Source organism: Mustela nivalis (assembly GCF_964662115.1).
Source record: "Mustela nivalis genome assembly, chromosome: 3".
NCBI classification, from domain to species: Eukaryota; Metazoa; Chordata; class Mammalia; order Carnivora; family Mustelidae; genus Mustela; species Mustela nivalis.
The window spans coordinates 75,147,609-75,170,484 of NC_139022.1; the positions used below are offsets into that span (position 1 = coordinate 75,147,609).

The 22,876-nt window shown below is 41.6% G+C and overlaps 1 protein-coding gene across 2 annotated transcripts in view; it reads right to left on the reverse strand.

Annotated features, from left to right (window-relative positions):
* RASGRF2 (Ras protein specific guanine nucleotide releasing factor 2) overlaps positions 1-22,876 on the reverse strand; it is a 250,919-nt gene that overhangs the window by 42,610 nt on the left and 185,433 nt on the right. For both annotated transcript variants that reach the window (XM_082724736.1, XM_082724735.1), the window contains exon 18: positions 5,017-5,123. In XM_082724736.1, coding sequence (XP_082580862.1) covers positions 5,017-5,123 — 107 coding nt within the window. The remainder of the gene's footprint in view (positions 1-5,016; positions 5,124-22,876) is intronic.

Here is a 22,876-nt window from a genome sequence, read left to right on the forward strand (position 1 = left end):
ACAGAATTCTATCTTCTTCAATCAGAATGGCCAGTCCAATACATTATCCAAGTTCCCCGTTCAGTCCGGTAAGACATTTCCTTCCTGGCCTAGCTTGGCCTGCCTTCAGCCTGGAAGCCTCCCTAAAGGTCCCCTCTTATTTCCTCCAAAACACCGCCTCTCCCCTCCCTGCTTCCCCTTCCACATGGTGGAACTGGGCCCTGCTCTGGATGTGGTAGACGGACGGTAGCTAACTCCTGTGGGGCACACGGTGGGACTCCTGGAGTCCTCTCCACTGGAGACTGAAGGCCAGCTCTCCTAACTCAGGAACGTCTGGATCCTCACATCTACCCCGTGTCTGGCACCCTCTGGGGCTCAATTCTTACTAGTGAATGAATGAAGTAGGGAAAAGAGAAGAAGTAACAATAGTTCATCCATGAGTTCCATGGGGAAGGAGATTTTTATGTGAGTAGGTCATTTTTATCTGATCTCATGCTTTTAAAACATTTCCCCTAACCTACGGTTAAGAAAACGAGGGATCATTTCATTCTTGGCCGGTGTCCCTCCCCTGGTACCGAGTCAGAGTGTGCAGGTCGTAACCTACAGACACCACTGCAGGCTCCTTCCTTAGTACTGTTCTGTGGTCTGTAGGATTCCTCAAACAACTGGACAGAGTCTCTCTCCAGGATCAGTGGATCAATAAGGCAATGCAGGAAAACCAATATTGCTACAGATTATACATACCAGGCCTCTAACACACACACTGGAGGTCAGCCTCAAAGCCCTGCCCTCTCTTGTCTGTGCACAGAAGACAAAGCAGCCCAGGAGCACATGGCCCCGGCACAAAGCACGGTGGTCCCGAAAGCTGCAGACAGCTTGGAATTGTGCAAATGACACATGAGGCCTCCTAGCAGGAAACACTTGAGAAGTGTGCAGACACCTAATGAGAACACTTCTTTCTCTCAGATTTTCTACACACACAGCCTTGATTTCTGGTCCCTTGGTGGCTTTAGTCTCTGTCTAGGCTGACTTCGGGAACTATAAATGCTTGCAGATGACCTCCTGGAGGGAGTGCATAAACTGGCTTTGAGAATTCTTCCTGGGCATGTCCCAGGTGCCCAGCATGGCAGAGTCCTGAGGAAGCAGACACAAAGATGAAGGAGACAAACCGGGTCTGCAGGGACTAAGGGCTCCTTGTCCCGGGATGAAATGTTCATCTCCTGTCCTTAGCGAGAAGGGATCTGGTCACACCCACCCACGATGGACTTTATGTCTTTCATGTTTCTTGATTCAATGTTGCCTTTAACCCTCACTACACATCCTTGGGGGAGGCAAGAGATGGACAGTTGTTCTCATTCTCAGAAGAGAATATTCACCCCCGGTGAGGCCGAGGGACAGAATCGGGCCCCACAGAAGATACAGTGGCAGAGTTGGAAGAAGAACACGTGTGTCCTGACTCTGGGCTCCTGCTTCCACTAACCCAGAGACAAGGCATATGGGAGGAACCCACCCAGGCCTTGTGGCTTCCTTTCAACATGAGAGGCAATAAATGAATGAATAAGGCATAACAAAATGAAGAGAAACTAGGGCAGAATGTATAGCAGATGAAAATTTTTGGAATCAGGAGAAAAAAAAAAAAGCATCCTAGTCTTACCAAAGGAAAGACTTACTAAAGGAAAACCTAAGGTTCCAGAATGGCATTCTAGCACACTGTGGGGAAGGAGTTGAGGGTGACATCCTAGGAAAATTTTATTTCTCTGGAGAGCCAACACATAATTCTGCCACTCTATTTCTCCTGAATTAAGTTCAGGGTCCTACCTACACATGTAAGTCACCTTTGGTGACAAATGAGAAATAGATACATGATACTTAATATTGTGTAGTAGATTCAATTCTCCAGATTATCTGAGGACAAAGCTACATCTTGTCACTTCCCTGAGGCTTTTCTGTTTTCAATAAACAGAAGTGATTTCTCTGGTTGGTCTACCATGTGAACAGTAATGCAATTTGCCATGTTTGGCTGTATTTTTTTTTTTTTAAAGATTCCAACTTCCTACTCATTTTTTTGGGAAAATTATTAATTAAAAATAATCAGGTTGCCACAATAATGCCATAGTCTGGGACTCAACCAGCAGAGAGTGAATCAGATAATGAAAAATCCTATTGTCCAAGCCCTTCGGTTTGTGAGGTGAAAATCAAAGACAGTAACAGTGAGGGTTAACTAGCAGAGTTCTTTCTTTCTTTAAGTACCATGGCGGGTCTGCTTGTCTGGAGACAGCCAGGGGCCACACCCACACCCTCACTGGCTCAGGCCATGTCAGGTGATGGAGAACTCACCCAAATGAGGAAGGAGACAGGACGTGCACACGATGAGGTTACAATGGGACAATTGGAAACCAACCACAGATCCTTAAAATACACTCACACATTCAGGGAAGGGAAGAAAAGACAAAGGTGGGAGTGGTAAGACCTTCCTCTGGCACATCAGGGTCTACATTTTATACAATAATCATGTCAGGACAAAAGACTGGCTATTTGAGCACTGTGTACCATCCACACATGACTCCCATGTCGAGAGGGTCTGAGAAGCTGGGGTCCCAGTATGGGCTCCCTAAATGGAACTGATGACCAAGTGCTTCCCCACTTAGAAGCACGCCCTAAGTAACAGGCTACAAAGTATCCGAACTGTCGGCTAACATTTAGGGTGCTTTGTGGATTACAACTAAATGCCTCAGGACACAATCTGAATAAAGAGACCTGTACTTCCCTATCAAACCACTTTCTATCCCAGTGACTTGGTGCTATTCAGTCTAATACTACCCATAGGCACATACATATTTATGTAAGTACAATGCAGCCAAGGTCAAGCCAGATAATAACACCTTCCTGTAAAGCTCTTTATCCTAGAAGCAAGGGATTCAGTCCAGCCATCTCCCCATCTCTTGAGTTCTCTTCACCCAAAGTGGAGTGAGCCCCACATACTGTAAATTGCTTTGCGACTCTTTTCTAGCTATTGTAAGAGTTCTGTGTGAATTGTGAGGGATTCTGGTTTCAGATCGTTAGAAGAAGAGGGCACTGGGGATTGACAGAGAGGAGGTGAGGCTGGCAGGGAAGACAGATTAGAGGTTTTGAGAGAAGATTTGCAGACAGCAGGGAGCTGAGCCCCAGGTCAGCCTGGGCTTTGGCTTGCACCTGGGAAGACAATGGAGGGACCTCTGTGAAGCCTTGTGCCCTGGAGGCTTGCGCTACCTTTTTGAAGCATCCACGGGCCCCTTGAATCAGAACTCAGGACCCTGGAGTCCAAAACCAGAGAGGAATGGGATGGCTCGTCAGATACGGGGTAGACTTCATTATCATGTATCTGCAGTGAGCCAAACAGGACTTACAAGCAGCTCCCTCAGACGATGAAGAGGAGAGACTAGACATTTTCAGTGGGCTCAGGATGGTCCCCAGAATTTGAGTCATAAGGGATCCATTTTTACTTACTTAAGATGCGTAAGATAAAATTTTTAGATCCCGTATTTAACGTGCTACCTTCATTTGAACTTTAATTAACACTTAAGAATCGTCATGGGCTAACTGATGGCAAGGCCCAAATCCCACTTTTCCCAATTAGTGAATTCTCCTCCCACAGGGATCGCAGGTGCCTGGCTCTCTCTTGACTCCATCTCATGGACTGTGGTCACCCAGGACCACATGGCAAACCCATGACAGCCTCTGGGAAAATACTGAAGGGAGACCTGAGAGCTCCTCTTTTCTCTGTTTCTTCAAACATTTTATATGTTTCATATGTTCTGATCTGAGCCACCTCGGGGCCCCCTTCCCTCTCTTTAAAACTCTCCTGGCACAGGGACGCCTGGCTGGCTCAGTTGATTAAGCAGCTGCCTTGGGCTCAGGTCATGATCCCAGCGTCCTGGGATCGAGTCCCACATCGGGCTCCTTGCTCGGCAGGGGGCCTGCTTCTCCCTCTGCCTCTGCCTGCCATTCTGTCTGCCTGTGCTCGCTCTCTCTCCCTCTCTCTCTCTGATAAATAAATAAAATCTTTTAAAAAATAAATAAATAAATAAATAAATAAATAAATTTTAAAAAACTCTCCTGGCACAGTGCCAGGCAGTCACGCATCTGCCAGGGCCCCCCATTGCTCAGCAGCGGGTAACCAAAGCATGATGAGTGCCTCCAGCCCATGAAGCAAAGGAGGCCCTTACCTTATTTTCTGAAACTGTAATGTGGGTATATGTTATACGAATGTGTACTGAAAACACACAAACAAATAACAAGTAGGTCTCCTGTCAGCATGATGTAATTTCAAAAACAGAGTACTAGGAACCAGAACATCAAAGGCACGAGGCAAAATGTCTCCTAAATTCGCCTGAGAAAATAGTCCCCAACCAGACACCAGAGTGTGTGGGCTCAGAATATTGCTCATCTCTAGGGCATCTGCTGTTTACCTCAGGGGAGGGGCGGCTGCTGACCCCCAGGGGTCCAGATGCAGCTACCTTGAGGGCTCATGAATGGCTCCCTGGGAGGCACAATATGGTGGCTTTAGGGCCCTCGGGTAGGTGCCCTTGCCTCAAAAGGTGAGGAAAGAGAGAAGCTGGGCTTCCCCTCCTGTGTCCTTCTGGATCCTGGATATTTGGCCAATGCCGTGTGTCTGCTTTGATCTGTATGTCTATCCTAGTTCTTCCCTTTCTTTTTTTTTTTTTTTTTTAAGATTTGTATTTATTTATTTGACAGACAGAGATCACAAGTAGGCAGAGAGGCAGACAGAGAGAGAGAAAGGGAAGCAGGCTCCTCGCTGAGTCAAGAGCCCAATGTGGGGCCGGATCCCAGGACCCTGAGATCATGACCTGAGTGGAAGGCAGAGGCTTTAACCCACTGAGCCCCCAGGCGCCCCATTCCCTTTCTGTTCTAATTCCAAAATTTCAGACCCTAATTCCATAGACTCAGAAGGCATTTTATAAATGTCACGACTTAAAAAGTTGGTTTTTAAAAAACCCAAAAAACCCTTGAAAGTAATCAATGATACCACTGAATTACCTGTGCATGCTTTGAGACCCAGTGACGGAGGACATTCAGGACTCGATTGGTGGCTGTTCTCCGAATAATAAATTCTTTGTCGCACGTCCTCTCAGTGTTGTTAAATCCTTTGGAGGAGAATAAACACACACATGTAGTTAAAGCCAATCCCCAGGAATCTGGAAAAGATCACTTATTTTAGGACCTGGGTTAATGGACACTTACAAAGACACACCTTGGGAGAGAGGTACGCGGGGTTTCAGACTGTTGAGAATTCTGCTTACTTACTATTATACCCTCAGCTGTGAGGACACCACACAGATCCAGGTGAAATTAAATGAATAATGTACACACATTTATTAAAGTCACCGATTAGAGCTAAAGCCGATCTAATGACATTTCCGTTTATGCCTGCCTTGTTCTAGAACATAAAACCAAGAAAGTTTTAACAAAGCATTTAAATGAACACTAGTTGATACTTTTGGCCCAAAGTCATACAACCAATAACATTTTCAATATTCAGATGCATTAGCCCATACCTTGGCTCATAGATGATACAAATACCTTATTATATGCCCATGTACTGAGAAGGGGGATGGCAAAGAACATGATCTCTGCAGCCAGACTGTCTGGGTTCAAATCTCTGTTGTCCTACCCTGGCAAGATACAGCACCTCTCTGTGACTGGTTTCCTTGTGTCCTGCACGGGCTAATATGTACCCACTTCACAGTGTTGTTATGGAGATTTAGTCAATACATGTCAAGCAATTAGAATGCCATCTGGAACAACAGTGAGAGCTCAATAAATACACTTCAGTACTGGTTAAGTGTCTTTGGTTCCCCACTGTGCCAATGTAGGTCTCGGTCACCTTTTCACTATCAAGAAAACTACTTCAATTTTTTTTCTATTGAGCCTCTGTTTTAAAAGATTTTACCTTCCAATCATGATTAAGTGACATATTTCCTTTTAAAAATGAATGCAAGCCTTATATAACTTATATAACTTCACTGGCAAAGTTCCTGAAAGTTGTCTACACTCACTTATTCCATTTCCTCATCTTCTACATGCTCTCCATCCTACTTCCTTCTACATCCTACTCCAAGCTTCTCACCCCCTCTTATCACCCAAACAGCTCTTATAAAGATCACTAGTAACCTGCATGTCTCTGTATCCAGGGGATATCTATCATCTCTCCATTGGAAAGCTCATCTGATGAATACCTAAAATCAAATCCTCAGGTATTTATATCCCTAGATCTCTTCTCTGGGCTCTGGATCCATGTATCCAACTGCTTTTTTTTTTTTTTTTTTCACAATTAGTATAACTTTTTATTTTTATTTTTTTTTTAATATAATTTTTTATTTTTTACAAACATATATTTTTATCCCCAGGGGTACAGGTCTGTGAATCACCAGGTTTACACACTTCACAGCACTCACCAAAACACATACCCTCCCCAATGTCCATAATACCACCCCCTTCTCCCAAACCCCCTCCCCCCAGCAACCCTCAGTTTGTTTTGTGAGATTAAGAGTCACTTATGGTTTGTCTTCCAACTGCTTTTTGATATTTTCCTTTTAGATGTTTTAAAAACCTCAGACCCAATCTGTATAAAAGAAAAAGCCATGGCCTTCCAGCAAACCATGTCCTTTTCCAGTGATCCCAATTTCCTAAAGAGACATCACTAGCCATCTCGTTAATAAGCCAGAAACTGTGGAATTGTTCCTGGCCCATCTCTCTCACCTTCTTCCCCATAATTTTATTTGCTAACTAAATCTCAAACTGCCCATATCTTCATCTCTACAAAGTCAAAATTGAAGTTGAGCTACCAGCACCTCTCAGTCTGGCCTACTGACAATAGTCTTGTCATTTCTTGCTCCCTCAAATCTGTTCTCTTCTCTAAAGTGAGAAAGACTTTTTTCAAAGGCTAAATTACATGTGTCAGCCCCCTGTGTAAAGCCCTTCAATGGCACTTTTGATAAACAGAAAAAGTCTTTAACACAGCTCAAAAATTCTTCCATGGTTTGACTCCTAGCTCCCTCTCAGCCTTTTCTGGAACCATATTCTTCTCACTTCTCTTTCATCTCACCACCCTTTTCTTAGTCCTTCATCTTCACCCCAGGGCCTTTGCACATACTGCTCTGCATCTGGCAGAATTACCACTCTCCTTTTCATTCAGTGAAAGCTATTCTTGTTTTTTTACTTCCCCTTCCTGGCCTGAGTTGAACACACCAATACATCTCACAGCACCATGCACATTTACTTTCGGACACTTGTTCCATTCACAATTTCACTTTTATTTATGTAGACAGGGATCGGGTATGTTTTTGCTGAGCACAATGAGCACATATCTGGCATGTAGCAATGCTGTATACAATATACATTTGCTGAATAAATGAATGAAAGCCTGGATAGTGAGAATTTACCAAATATTGAATGTGATTTGAATGTTAAGATGATAGAGTGAAAGATAAATGAATAGTCCTCAGAGTCTATGAAATGAGTTAGACCAAAAAAAAAAAAAATCAATTATGAATGTCTTAAGAGCAGAGGCCCCTTTTCCACACTGCTCTTTGGATGTAGGCAGGCATCTCTGACCTTCCGGCAGACACAGTCAGAGGATAATGACACTGTGCTCTTGACAGAACAGACCTCTTTTTAAAAAATCTCTTGCTATTAAAAGCTCACAAATCCTAGGTAAAATATAATAAATATCTTTTAAAATGCATAGCTGAGTTCTCAAGAAAATGAATTTTCTAGGGTCAAACACACAGGGACCGGAAAACCGGAACCAAGCCTCTGAACTGATGCTAGCAGCCTCAAGAGGAGATCAGTTCGCCAGCCTGGGAAACACAGGATTTGGATTGTAAATCCATGTGGTTCAGGAGGAGAAACCCCAGGGCCTTCATGAAGTATGAGTGAGAGAGTAGGAACTACGACTCCCATATAAAGCTGGAACTTGACCAGTCCTCTGTGAAGAGTGGACGAGGGGGAGAAAGTGCTCCAAGTGCACAAGGAGACCATTAAGAAGCTTATCCATCTCAGCCTGAATCTCTGTGGGGATGGGAAAGGAAGCTTCCCTGAGAATAGATAGCCATAGGCCCGCTGCATGTAGATTTGAAGCTCAGAGAAAACCACGATGGGACGGCCTGTCCCTCTACATGAGAAGCTAGAAAGTGGCCCACCCCAGTGATAACCCTGGGACCCCTGACAAAAGTATACACAAAACCTCTTTGGAGGGACAGAAACTCAACCTTAGCCTGTACTGGCTCTCCACTAAAAACAAAAACAAAAATAAAACAACTCTGAAGAAAAACTCACAACCCAAAATTACAAAACACTCAAACTGTGTGCCATGAACAAGGATCAGTAGACACAGGGATGAGGGACAGCCCATCCCACCCCTCCACCACCACCAAGAATTCCAGGTACCAGAACTAATAGATAGATCCAGTTTGAACATCCTAAAGTCAACATGTTTACAAAGACTAGTGATATAAAAATGGACACCGAAAACATGATAAAATAAAAAAATTTTACAGTCAGATTTTACAAGAACCACACAAAACTTCAAAGTTAATAGAATTATTCTTTCAATAACTGTTAAAAAATAGATAAGCTGAAATAAAAAACTCATAGGAACATTAATTAGACAGACATTAATTAATTAGACAGGCCCCACTGAACAAACAATAAACTGCAAAGAGATTTAAAAAACCAGACTTCAGAAAAGTATTCAAATGCAGTACCAAGAGTTAAACAGAGAAAACAGAAAAAAAGTGTTAAGAGACAGGGAGGAAAGAATTAGAAGTTCCAACAACAACAACAACAAACAGAAGGACAGTATAGGAAAATAATTTTTTTAGACTTGATGGAAGACATGAATTTTCAGGTTCAGGAATTGCAATGAACCCAAGGAGGATAAAGAAAATGAAAACTGCACCCAGAAAAGCTGCAAAATGATGGAACTCCAAGGCAAAGATAGCTTTAAAGCAACTGGTGGGGATATATTTATGATCTGCAAAGGAAAGGCAGAAGAAAAGGACAGGAAATGGTATGGGGACTTGGGGCGAGTGGATGAGAAGGCTCAGATCAACCAAATTAGAGACGAGACTTCAAGTGGAGTGAGAGTCGGGGAATATGAAGGCACCATCGTTTTGCCAGAGGATGGAAGTCAAAAGCTCTTAGAACATTGACAAGGGGTAATGAGGTAGTCTCCCACCTGCATATGTAAGTATAAGGATGCCAATCAGTGAGATGAGAATACATGGGAGTAAGAGAGAGGCAGGAAGATAAAAATCAAAGTGGAATATTAAGAAAGAAAAGCACCTTTAACAGAGCTGCTACTCCTTTAACGTATTTTGGAAAAAGCATCTATCACTACTGGCCTCTTCGTGTCTGCATCAGGGGTGGGTGGCAGGGGAGTTTATTCTGAAAGAAAGCCAAGGAACAGTCTTCTGCTCTCCACGTTATTGCGTGTCACACATTAAAAGACCACTTCAAGGATTTTCTTTATCAAATTGCCAATATTTCCACAAATTCAAATCTCAACCTCTATTACCATTTAGGTTAGGATTTGATTATACGGCTTAGATGTTCTTCATAACTTCTAACCACCATGTTATTTATCTTTTCTGTGGAGACTGCAGCTTGGTAAGTTCTCAGTATCTCTGCTGCTCAGAGCTCTTCACCTGCTGCCACTTGCAGACTCAACATTCTCTTGGGAAGGTGACCCAGTACTACTCAAGCGATCTCCAACAACACACACTCAGTGCAGCTGGAATAATCCTCAGCTAGTAGGAAAGATGAGTAAGATCGCAGGACCAGCCACAGGCAGGACCACCCTTCCAAGTGCTGAGAACGAGGGAGGGAAGGCTCCAAAGACACACATTCCACTGCACCCTTCCCAAGGCAGGCCATCCCCGTGTGGCTCCAGGATGGACAAGTCAAGTCCAGAGCAATCCTCTACTCAACCTCTCTGCGGCTCAGTTTCCTAACTTGTAAAATGAGCAGAATAAAACCATGGAACACTATGTTATAAATTAAATAATTCTTGTAAAACAAGGAAATCATACTCAATGAAATCATATTTATTATATTTTCACCTAGAGCTGGCTTCACCCATCCACCTGCCCCCTTAATCTAATGGCCCTCAGTAAATATTTTTGCCAGAAAGTCAATTATAAGCTATATGTGAAAGCAGCAAGGATTTGATGAACATCAACTTATTTCCTTCCTGGAGAACCTTTCTCACTGCTTGATCAACAGATGGAGATCTTTGATTTTCTAGAGAAATACTCTCTCAGTTCCATGTAAACCAGCAACAGTTTAGAAATTCCCTAAACCAGATACCTGAACCAGCTTTCTAAGGGGCATACCTGTAGCAAATGCTGTTAGAGCAAGTTTTATAAAAGGAGCTGCTGCTTATTCATGAACTGAAATTAATGCCTTACCTGGGCTCTCTCATGTGCTCATTCATGTCATCAGATCTTCCCATGTCCCCATTTTTCACAGACTTTAAAGCTACATGATCAGAGCAACAATTCTCCATCACTCATCAGGCCTCCTCCTTATTTTAAGCCACCATCTAAGTTGGAGGCTGCCTGGGCAATATTTATTTCTGAATTTTAGCATGAGCTACACAGCTAATTGATGGCAATTCCATGTGGTAACTATTCAATCCTAGAATCACAGATCCATCCCCCAAGGAGTTTCTGCACCATTTTTTGGGGAATAGCAAATAGGAAATCTTTGCAGGGCTTTATACAGCTTTCACCTGTCAAGTGTGACAGCACAAAGAAACCACGTATGCCAGGAGAGTTTCTTTTACGGATGCACATATCTGGAATACAGCTCCCCTAGAGTCCTGCCTTTCTCAACTTTTGCATATTCTTTTGAAGTTGTAGGCACTGGTCAAAATGACTAATGTGGGCAACAAAAAGCCATCTGGAAAAGTGGTAAGAACCAAATCACCATCCATGTGAATTTAAGAATGAGATTCAGTTTTACAGTCCTTCCCCCAGACACCTTGTGACTCATGCCATCCTCTATAGCAACTGATAGATGTAACATCTCTCGCATTAAATATACACTCCCTGGTGAAGGGATTTCATCTCAAGCATCTTTGTAGGCCCTTCAGCTTTGCACACGGGCACTCAGCAGTTACTTTTCTTTTCTTAAGTTTATTATTTATTTGACAGACAGAGATCAAAAGTAGGCAGAGAAGCAGGCAGAGAGTGAGGGGGAAGCAGGATCCCCGATGAGCAGAGAGCCCGATGCGGGGAACCCATGATCATGACCTGGGCCGAAGGCAGAGGCTTTAGCCCACTAAGCCACCCAGCCCCCCACTACTTTTCTTTTCTTTCTTGTAACATTTCCCTCCAAGTTACATTTTTCTAAGCTCTTCAAATATTCCCCACAATTTTTTTTTAAAGACTTTACTTATTTGACAGAGAGAGAGATCCCAAGTTGGCAGAGCAGCAGGCAGAGAGAGGGGGGAAGCAGGCTCCCCACCGAGCAGAGAGCCCGATGCGGGGCTCGATTCCAGGAACCTGAGATCATGACCTGAGCTGAAGGCAGAGGCTCAACCCACTGAGCCACCCAGGTGCCCGCCTCCCACTGCTTTTCTTAATAAAAATTCCATCACTCCCTATGGAAACTATCTGAAAGTACCTGCAGGTGCTTTACATCTGAAGTCACCTTATCACTGTGGTGACCACAAATCTGAAATCTATCATGACCAGAAGATACAATAAAATAGTGGGGGAGGCAGCCAGGGAAACTGGAAATAGAGGGGGAAAGGGAAAGCTTCCCTTTATTCTTCAAATGATATGAAACTCGGCCAACTTCACTGTCTTCTTTGTCAGAGGCAAGTAAAATAAGGTGATACGGAAATAAGACAACACATAGGTGGATTATGGGCTACTCCAGTTAGAGCTACCCTGAGGCTACAGAGGACAAACTAGAAAAGACAAGGAATTCTTGAGCACAGGGAAGTGTTTTAAAATCAGAAGTAGATGGCTAAGAACGAGACCACAGAGCTCTTATGAATTCCAACAAAGCACCTTTAAGCCATCCTTCTGAATTGGTGAGGAAAGTCAGAGTAGAATCAAAAAGAGCCAAAAAGCACAGAGATATTAATGCTATCAATGGTCCACGGTGATGGGCTATCAGGGAGAAAAAGTAAATGCTAACTATTGGTTACTGTATCACATACCTAGGAACTGGTCCTTGTCGTGTTTTTATCACCACTATTCTGCATTGTTGGCCTTAATAAATTTAGGCTTGTTGAATAAAGGCACTGGGAGCACTTTAATGTTTTACATCAGTGAGGAAATTAAGAAATGCATGTCAGTGATGCATTATTTTTCACTTCATACAAATGGGGCTCAATCTCTCCAATAACATCACTTGTATCAATATGCTTTATCTAGTAAATATCATCCTAAAAAAATCATGTCATACAATTGGTTTGTACATTCCCATGCTCTTGGGTTACAACATATTTCTACCCTTTAGTTGCTGGCATGGAAAGATCATTAATCTTTATTACTGCTGTTTGCCAGGCACTGTGCTAGGAGCTTTACAAGTGGTATGGCATTGCATCCTCATAACCAAGGACAATAATTCCAATTGCTATTTATTGCATGTCTACCGAGTAATCAGCAAAGTACCATGAATAATGTGGCTTCTTCAACAACAAGAGCATCCAAATTAGGGTAAATGTTATTCCCATTTACGGATAAAGAAACAAAAAGAGGTGAAGAAACTCGGCAAAAGGCATAGTTATTAAAGAGCAAAGCCAGGATTTGAGCCCAGGTCTGCCCATTTCTAAAGCCAGAGTGCATTTAATTGCATCTCATTGGCTGGATCCAAAGTTTACACTTCAATTTTTTCTTACAAGGTGGCAAACGGACACGTAAGGCTACAACAAAAGATCCTGGCAAAGCAAGTGCTTCCCTTTTAGTTCTAAATTTTGAGGTGTGCTGACAGAGTGGCCCCCATTATAGAAATCTGTGTATCATACTGTAATGAGTAGCAGACGTAAACCTTTATTTATCTAACTAGAATTAAAGTTTTCTCAAAATGTGCACTTTCCCCAAATTCAGTATGTTTCCTACTGTGACCATCAAACAGACAGACCAGTGCTTTTTAAATTTCCAGTCACGACTTCTTAATGGGGAATGAAATCGGTTTAGTGGGCTGTTAGCAGAATTTAAAAAAAAAATGAAATAGATGAAAACTGACTGAATGGATTGTACATAGAGAAGATGAGTATTCTTCAGGGAAACTTTTGTATGTGTATGTGTTTGTGTGTGTGTGTGTGTGTGTGTATCCTGAGTCAAAATGTAAAATGTATTTCTACAAGTAGGTTGCAATAAAAAAGTTTGAAAGTGACTGATGTAGACAACCTGATTATTAGACTATGTTTAAATTATCTGTATGAATTTCCCAGAACTCCTGGGGAACTGTGTGCTTTACTCTGAAACGTGTCTGCAGGAGCAAACAGAGGGAGCTGCTTCTCCTACTGGACCCCGCTGCTTCTGTCAGCAGATACTTTCCCCACTCCGTGCCTAATCCTCCTGTTCGTCCACACTGTCTCATTCCTTGGTTCCCGGTCTGTTCTCCAGCTGACTCCGTGCAGCTCTCCCTCCTTCAGGCACCTAACTGTCTCATCGTTTTTCTGTGCACTGCAACCCACACCTCCAGATCCAATATGCCCCCCAATCCCTCATTTAGAGCTTCTTATGAGAGATGTCCATATAATGACACATTCTATTCTCGTAAGTAATACACTTATTTATTAGAGGTATTAAATTAAATGTAAAATTAAATGTATGTTTCTTGCTCTCAAGCTCCTCCCCATCTTAATTTTCCCTTGAGTTAATGGGATAATCACACTTTCGGCCTCTCAGATGGAAAAGCTTATTCTTTTTTTTTGTTTTTTAAGATTTTATTTACTTATTTGACAGAGATCACAAGTAGGCAGAGAGGCAGGCGTGGGAAGAAGCAGACTCCCCATGGGGCAGAAAGCCCAATGTGGGGCTCGATCCCAGAATCCTGGGATCATGACCCGAGCTGAAGGCAGAGGCTGTAACTCACTGAGCCACCCAGGCGCCCCAGAAAAGCTTATTTTTCTCTGTCTCTCCTTTGCTTTTCCCATTCAGTTAGCAAATACTGTTAACTTTCTAGTAGCCTCTGTCAGATTTGTCCCCTTTTCTCCACTCTCCTGCCATAATGCTAAGTTTAGGTTCTTCACACATGTGTAGTAGCTACTGTCTCCTAGATAATCCTCCTTCTTCCATTCTCTCTGTCCTCCTGTTCTTCCTCCATCCCTAATTCAATTATTCAGTCAATAGCTCTAAAGCCTCTACTGTGTTCCAGGTACTGCACTGGTTCTGGGGGACCAAGAGATGTGGTCCTTGAGCTCATGGAGTCAGCTGTATAAACAGGGAAGACATAACCTTCAAACAAGTAAAACACCAAAATGCATAACTGGAAACCTTGCAAATGAGCAAGTTGCATGTCTCTTCAAAAATAATCTTAAATCTCCCTTTCACTTGTTCCTGTTCTAGCACAGGTATTTCTTTTCTTTTTTTTTTTTTTAAAGATTTTATTTATTTATTTGACAGAGAGAGATCACAAGTAGGCAGAGAGGCAGGCAGAGAGAGAGAGAGGAGGAAGACCTGAGAGGAGGAGATCATGACCTGAGCTGAAGGCAGTGGCTTAACCCACTGAGCCACCCAGGCGCCCTAGCACAGGTGTTTCTAATGTCTCCGTACTGCACACTGAACCAAGTAGCAAATAAATTCCTAGATGTGAAGAAGGTAAGTTACTTACACAAGGTCACACAGCTAGTATACTAAAAAAGAAAAGGTAAACACAGACAAGCAGGAGATTTGCACATACACTACACTGAACCCATGATAACAGTGTTCTATTGCTAAGATAACACATGAGGCAATGAACAAATGCTGCATAGTGGGTTTTGTTGTTGTTGTTGTTTTTGCCTCTTCATGAATGTGTTCTTATCTCTCAGTTTTTTAGTTCTTCTTATATTAACCTGAGATTTTCTCTAAGTACAATTAACTTTAACAGTGAAAAAACCATATTTTTCTAGACTGAGGAAAAGAACCTCAGCAGGTGTATCATGATCTGTGATAAAAGAAAAATACACAAAGAATGGCAAAATCAATACTTTTCACTTGCTTTCATCTTTCAAGGAAATAAGTAATTATCAGGTGAATTGTTTTTATGGGTTTTAAAAAATGTGTGTTGTGGATTCTTTCTTTCTTTCTTCCTTCCTTCCTTCCTTCCTTCCTTCCTTCCTTCCTTCCTTCCTTCCTTCCTTCCTTCCTTCCTTTCTTTCTTTCTTTCTTTCTTTCTTTCTTTCTTTCTTTCTTTCTTTCTTTTCCTAAGAGAGCCAGAGAGCAGGTGCACAAGTCAGGGGAAAAAGTCAGAAGGAGAGAGACAGAACCTTAAGCAGGCTCTATTTCTCTCACAGAACCTGATGTGGGGCTCGATCTCACAATCCTGAGATCATGACCTGAGCCTAAATTAGGAGTTGGATGCTCAAGTGACTGAGTCACCTAGGAGCCCCTGTGCTGTCAAGATTCTTAAAGGAATGATTTTATACTAAACTTAAAACTTGTGAGAACCTTTGTGTGTTATTTCTATTCTCACAGTTCTAGAAAATATATTCCCTGCTTTTACATATGGGAAAACACAGGCTCAGAGAAGTGCAGTAGCCACATAAGTTCACAGAGAGTGAAGGGAGAGACAGAATTTATGGCCAGATGATCTGACTCTAAAACCCAGGCTCCTCCCACTGAAACACACCACCTGAGTGACGCTCCCAGGAAGTGCAAGGTGCTCCTTCTTATGGCTGGGTCATCATCAGCCCTCCCACTGCTGCCCCACCAGCTTCTGTGCTGGTGTGGAAATGCAACAGGAACAGGAATGCCAAGAAAGAGGGTGATGGTGACTTCTGCCCAAGCAGAACTAGGGCATTTGAGGAGTCGGTGGGAAGTGAAGCCACCAAGTAAGCAAAATTACTTGTCAAGATTATTGCTGAGGCAAGAAGGAAAGAAAAAACCTAGAAACTGAGAGGTGACACAGGTTCATAGGGGACAATAAGCTGAGTCCACCTGAAAACTAAGATACAGCAATCTGAAAAAAAAAAAAAAAAACCCAAAAGGCACAAGATCTAGATTACTTTATGTCAGAGTTTGTTGACAGCACAACCACTATTAGCCAAGAGGCCTTTGAAAATACAGGGAATTTGGGTCTTTGGGGGAATATGGTGGAGTAGGAGGACCCTAAGCTCACTGCCCACAGACACATCTAGGTAACACCCACATGAGAGTAAACAACGCAGAAAACAACACAAAGACTTGGAGAATAGAGTCTCCCCCAGCTAAATACGCAGAAGAGGCCACACTGCAGAGGGTAGGAAGGGCAGAAACTTAGTTGGTAGCTAAGCAAACCCATGGGACTGCCCTCGGAGGCAGGGGTCCTGTAGGTGTAGAAAGAGGAAAGAAACAGACACACTGGGCAACCCAGTATGTCTATAACATTTGGCCTTGAAAACCAGAGTGGTATAACTTCATGAGTTCTTTCAGTCAGTGGGGCTTAACACCTGGAACTTTAAAAGTCAGCTGGCCTGACTCTGAGAGAGTTGCAGGGCCACAAGAAATGGAGTCCATGCCCTTAAAGTGCCCGCACAACAGCCCTTCTGAGATACAGCATAGAAGGAGCAATTTGGAAAACACTGGGGGTAAACAGGAGCGAGATTCTTTAATCCTCTCAGAGCATGTGCTCGAGGGGCAGGGATCCTTGGGAGACTTCTTCAGGAATGAAGGAGCTGGTGGACACCATTCCCTCCAATGCCCCACAGCCTAGACTCATGGACACCTCTGGGTACCAGCCCTATACCAACACCCCTTATGTCTAAATTGCTAACAGTATGCCCCCTGTGCTCTCCTATGGATATGTCCCCACCAGCCAAGCCCGAGCACTTGGTCTCCTCACACAGCAGATCTGCACAAACCTTGCTTACACTGCATGCCCAGCCCCCCACCATTCTACTGCAGACATGTCCCTCCCCACCAGTACACCCTTGGCCAGACCCCATCCAAAGCAGTGCCACAAAACTGGAAGTGTGCAAGCAGCCCCAACAGGGACCAGCACGGCTCCAGAAGGACTTCTCTCCTCCTGCCCCAGGAGGAGAGGAAGATAACCAACACACACAGGCCAACTGCAACTCTGTCAAGAGGTTGGGGCAGATATCTGGTCTGACTGCAAGCCCTGCTCACCATTGAAATTTTCTCAGGGGATGACACAGAGAAAGCCCCCTGCAGTTCAGGGCTACTGTAGCTCTGGCAAACCCCTAGTCTGACTCAACTCAAGCCCAAAGTGACCCCAGACTGCCCCACTGATAAGCCATGGACTAAACCCTACCCAAAACAGGTAAAGAGAACCATTCCAGATAGCAGGGGGCATGCAGCCCTGAGGAGACAGAGGAATACACCCCCCCCCCAAAAAAAAACAGAACAAAAATCACAATGAGGAGCTAAGTGAAATGGAGATAAGTAATATGCCTAATAGATAACTTAAAGAATGGTCATAAAGATACTCACTGGACATTAGAAAGAATGGAGGATCTCAGCAAGACCAACAAAGAGACAGAAAATCTAAAAAAGAACAAATCAGAGATGAAGAACTCAATAACTAAAATTAAAAATAGAGTAGAGGGAATAAACAGTAGACTAGAGGAAACAGAACAGATTAGTGACCCAGGGGACACAGAAATGAAACTGGAGAGGAAAAAGATAGTAAAAAATGAAAGTAGACATAGGGAATTCAGAGACAGCATCAAAGCATAATAACATTCACATTATGGGAACCCCAGGAGAAAAGACAGAAAAGGAGACAGAAAATTTACTTTAAGAAATAATAGCTAAAAACTCTCCTAAGCTGGGAAAGGAAGTGCAAATCCAGATCCAGAAGGCACAGAAAGGCTCCAACAAAATCAACTCAAGGATGTCCACACCAAGAAATATAGTAATTAAAATGGCAAAAAGAAGTGATTTTAAAGCAGCAAGAGGAAAGAAAAGAGTTATATACAAGGGAAACCCCATATAGCTGTCAGCTGATTTTCCAGCAGCAAATTTGCAGGCTAGGGGAAGTAGCATTATATATTCAAAGTACTGAAAGGAAAAGTCTGCAGCTAATAATACCCTCTCGAGCAAGTCTATCATTCAAAATAGAAGGCGAGATAAAGAGTTTCCCAGACAAACAAAAGTTAGAAGAATTCATGACCTCTAAACCAGCCCTACAAGAAATGTTAAAAGGGGGCTCGTTGAGTGGGAAGGAAAACCGTAAGTAAGAAAAGGAAAACTAGGAAGCACACAGAGTAAAATTTAGTACATCTATAAAAGTCAGTGAAGGGACTCATAAAAGGATGTAAAATATGACACCATATATCTAAAACATGAGGTGGCGTGGCAGGCACCTGGGAGGCTCAGTTAGTTAAGCATCTGCCTTCAGCTTGGGTCATGATCCCAAGGTCTGGGATTGAGACCCGAATCGGGCTCTCTGCAAAACAGGGAGCCTGCTTCTCCCTTTCCCTCTGCCTGCTGCTCCCCCTGCTTGTGTTCTATCTCTGCCAAATAAATAAATAAAATCATTTAAAATAATTTTGTTTAAAAATGGGTTGGGGGGAAGAGTAAAGAATGGGTTCAAACTTAAGCAACCATCAACTTAACATAGACTGCTATACACAGACGAAGTTATGTATGAATCTAATGGTAACCACAAATCAAAAGCCAATAGATATGAAAAAAATAAAGAGAAAGGAATGCAAGTAGAGCATTAAAAACAAGCCAGCAAACCATAAGAAAAAAGAGCAAGAAATGAAAGGAACAGAGAAGAACTACAAAAACAACCATAAAACAAGTAACAAAAAGGCAATAAATACATACCTGTCATTAACTACTTGCAAATGTCAATGGACTAAACACCCCAAACAAAAGGTGTGGGCTGACAGAATGGATAGAAAGGCAAGACCTATCTACATGTTGCCTACAAGAGACTCATTGCAGACCTAAAGACCCATGCAGATGAAAAGTGAAGGGATGAAAAAACATTTATCATTCAAATAGAAGTATAAAGAATGCTGGAGTAGCAATTCTTATATCAGACAAAATAGCTTTTATTTTTTAAAAGATTCTATTTATTTATTTGAGTGAAAGAATGCAGAGAGAGAAAGTGCACAAGCAGGGTAGGGAGGCAGAGGGAGAGAGAATCAGTCTCCCCACAGAGCAGGAAACCCAGACAGCCCAGCTGATACAGGGTGATCCAGGACTCTGGGATCATGATCTAAGCCAAAGGCAGATGTATAATTGACTGAGCCACACAGGTGCCCCCAAACAGAATAGACTTTAAAACAAAGACCATAACAAGAGACAAAGAAGGACACTGTATTATCATAAGGGAAAAAGTACAACAAGAAGTATAACAATTATAAATATTTATGCACCCAAGATGGGAGCATGCAAATACATAAAGCAGCTAATAACAAACATAAAGGAAGTAATTTATAGTAGTACAATAACAGTAGGGAACTTGAACACCCCACTTACATCAGTGGATAGATCATCCAAACAGAAAATCAGCAAGAAAACAGTGGCTTTGAATGGCACATTGGACCAGATGGATCTAACAGATTTATTCAGAACATTCCATCCTAAAAAAGCAGAATACACATTCTTTTCAAGTGCACATGGAACATTCTCCAGAATAGATCATGTATTAGGCCACAAAACAAGTGGCCAACAAATTAAAAAAGACTGAAGCCATGCCTTGCATCTTTTCTGACCACAAAACTATGAAACTAGAAATAAACCACAAGAAAAAAATCTCAAAAGAGCACAAATACATGTTGCCTAAATAACAAATTACCTAACAATGAATGGGTCAACCAAGAAAACAAAGAGGAAATTAAAAAAAAAATACATATTGACAAATGCAAATGAAAACACAGTGGTCCAAAATCTTTGGGATGCAGCAAAAGCTGTTCTAAGAGGGAAGTATATATCAGTAGAGGCCTACCTCAAGAAGCAAGACAAATCTCAAGTAAACAATCTAACCTTACACTTAAAGGAACTAGAAAAAGAACAAAGAAAACTCAGAACCAGCAGAAGGAAGGAAATAATAAAGACTGGAGCAAAAATAAATGAAACAGAATCTAAAGAAGGAATAGTACAATGAAACCAGGAGATGGTTCTATGAAAAGATCAACAAAATTGATAAACCCTTAGCCAGGTTCATCAAAACAGAGAAAGAGAGAGAGACAATTCAAGTAAACAAAACCAGAAATGAAGGAGAAGAAATGGCCAACAACACAGAAATACAAAGGATTATAAGAAAATATTATGAAAAATTGTATGTCAATAAATTGGACAACCTAGAAGAAACGGATAAATTCCCAGAAGCATGTAACCTCCCAAAACTGAATCAAGAAGAAATGAAAATTTGAACACATTGATTACCAGCAATGATATTGAATCAGTAATCAAAAACCTCACAACAAACAAAAGTCCAGGACAAAATGGCTTCACAGGAATTTTACCAAACATTTAAAGAAAAGTTAACACCTATTCTGCTCAAACTATTGCAAAAAAATAAAGGAAGAAAATCTTCCAAATTTATTCGATGAGGCCAGCATTGCCCTGATATCAAAACCAGATAAAAACACTATGAAAAAAGAGAACTATGGTCATCTATGATGACCATAGATGCAAAAATCCTCAAGAAATATTAGCAAACTGAATCCAATAATACATTAAAAAAACTATACACCACAATCAAGTGGGATTTATTCTGGGGATGCAACGTGGTTCAATATTTGTAAATCAATCAATATGACACATCATATCAAAAAAAGAAAGGATAAAAATCATATGATAATTTCAATAGATATAGAAAAAGCATTTGCCAAAGTACAACATCCATTCATGACAAAAGTCTCAATGAAGTAGGTTTAGAGGGAACATACCTCAACATAATAAAGGCCATATATAAAAAATCCACAGCTAACATAATACTCAATGGTAAAAAAACAGAGTGCTTTCCCTCTAAGATCAGGAATAAGACAAGGATATCCATTCTCACTACTTTTATTCCACATAGTACCTGAAGTCCTAGCCACAGCAATCAGACAAGGAAAAGAAATAAAAGATATCTAAAATGGTAAGGAAGAAGTAAAACTTTCACTATTTGCAGATGACATGATACTCTATATAGAAAACCTTAAGGACTCCACCAAAAAACTACCAGAACTGATAGATGAATCCAGTGAGGTCACACTATACAAAATCAGTATACAGAAATCCACTGCATTTCTATACACTAATAGTGAAGAAGCAGGAAGGGAAATTAAGAACACAATCCCATTTGCAATTGCACCAAAAATAATAAAATACCTAGGAATAAACTCTACCAAGGAGGTAAGAGACTTATACTCTGAAAACTGTAAAATAACACTGATGAAAAAAAAAAAAAAGTGAAGATGAACAAGCAAATGGAAAGATACACCATGTTCATGGATTGGAAGAATAAATGCTGTAAAAATGTTCATACCACCGAAAGCAATCCATAGATTTAATGTAGTCTCCATCAAAATACCAACAGTATTTTTCACAAAACTAGAATAAATAATCCTAAAATGTATATGAAACCACAAAGACCCCAAATACGCAAAGAATTTTGAAAAAGAACAAAGCCGGAGGTAACACAATCTTAGATTTAAGATATACTATAAAGCTGTAGTAATCAAAACCATATGGTACTAGGGCAAAAACATAGATCAATGGAACAGAATAGAAAGATCAGAAATGAACCCACGATTATCTGGTCAATTAATCTTCAGCAAAGGAGGCAAGAATATGAAAAGACAATCTCCTCAGCAGTGGTACTGGAAAAACTGGACAGCTACATGCTGGAAGCGCCTGGTGGCTCAGTTGGCTGAGCGACTGCCTTCAGCTCAGGTCATGATCCTGGAGTCCCGAGATTGGGTCCCGTATCAGGTTTCCTGCTTGGCAGAGGGTCTGCTTTTCCCTCTGACCTTCCTCATCTCATGTTCACTCACTCTCATTCTCTCTCTCTCTCTCAAATAAATAAATAAAATCTTTAAAAAAAAAAAAGAATTCTTATTTCATACACAAAAATAAACTTAAAATGGATTAAGGATCTAAGTGTGAGACCTAAAACCATAAAAATCCTAGAAAGGAACATAGGTAGTAATTTCTCTTATATCAGCCACAGTAACATTTTTCTAGATATCTCTCCTAAGGCAAGGGAAAGAAAAACAAAAACTGTTGGAACTCTAACAAAATAAAAAGCTTCTGCACAGCAAAGGAAACAATCAACAAAACTAAAAGGTAATCTAACATATGGGAGAAGATATCTGCTAGTAGTGTATTCAGTAAAGGTTTAGTAACTAAAATATATAAAGAACATATACAACTTAACACCCCCCCCAAAAAAAACCAATTAAAAAATGGGGAGAGGACATGAATAGACATTTCTCCAAAGAGAAATGTTGCCTATCTGTAGGCAACAGACACATGAAAAGATGGCAACATCACTCATCATCAGAGAACTGCAAATTAAAAATCACACTAAAACATCATCTCACACCTATGAGAACGGCTAAAATCATAAAAACAAGAAACAGGTGTTGGTGAAGATGTGGAGAAAAAAGAGCACTTGATCACTGTTGATGGGAATGCAAACAGGTGCAGCCACTGTAAAAAACAACATGGAGTTTCCTCAAAAAGTTAAAAATAGGGGTGTCTGGGTGGCTCAGTTAGTTAAGCTC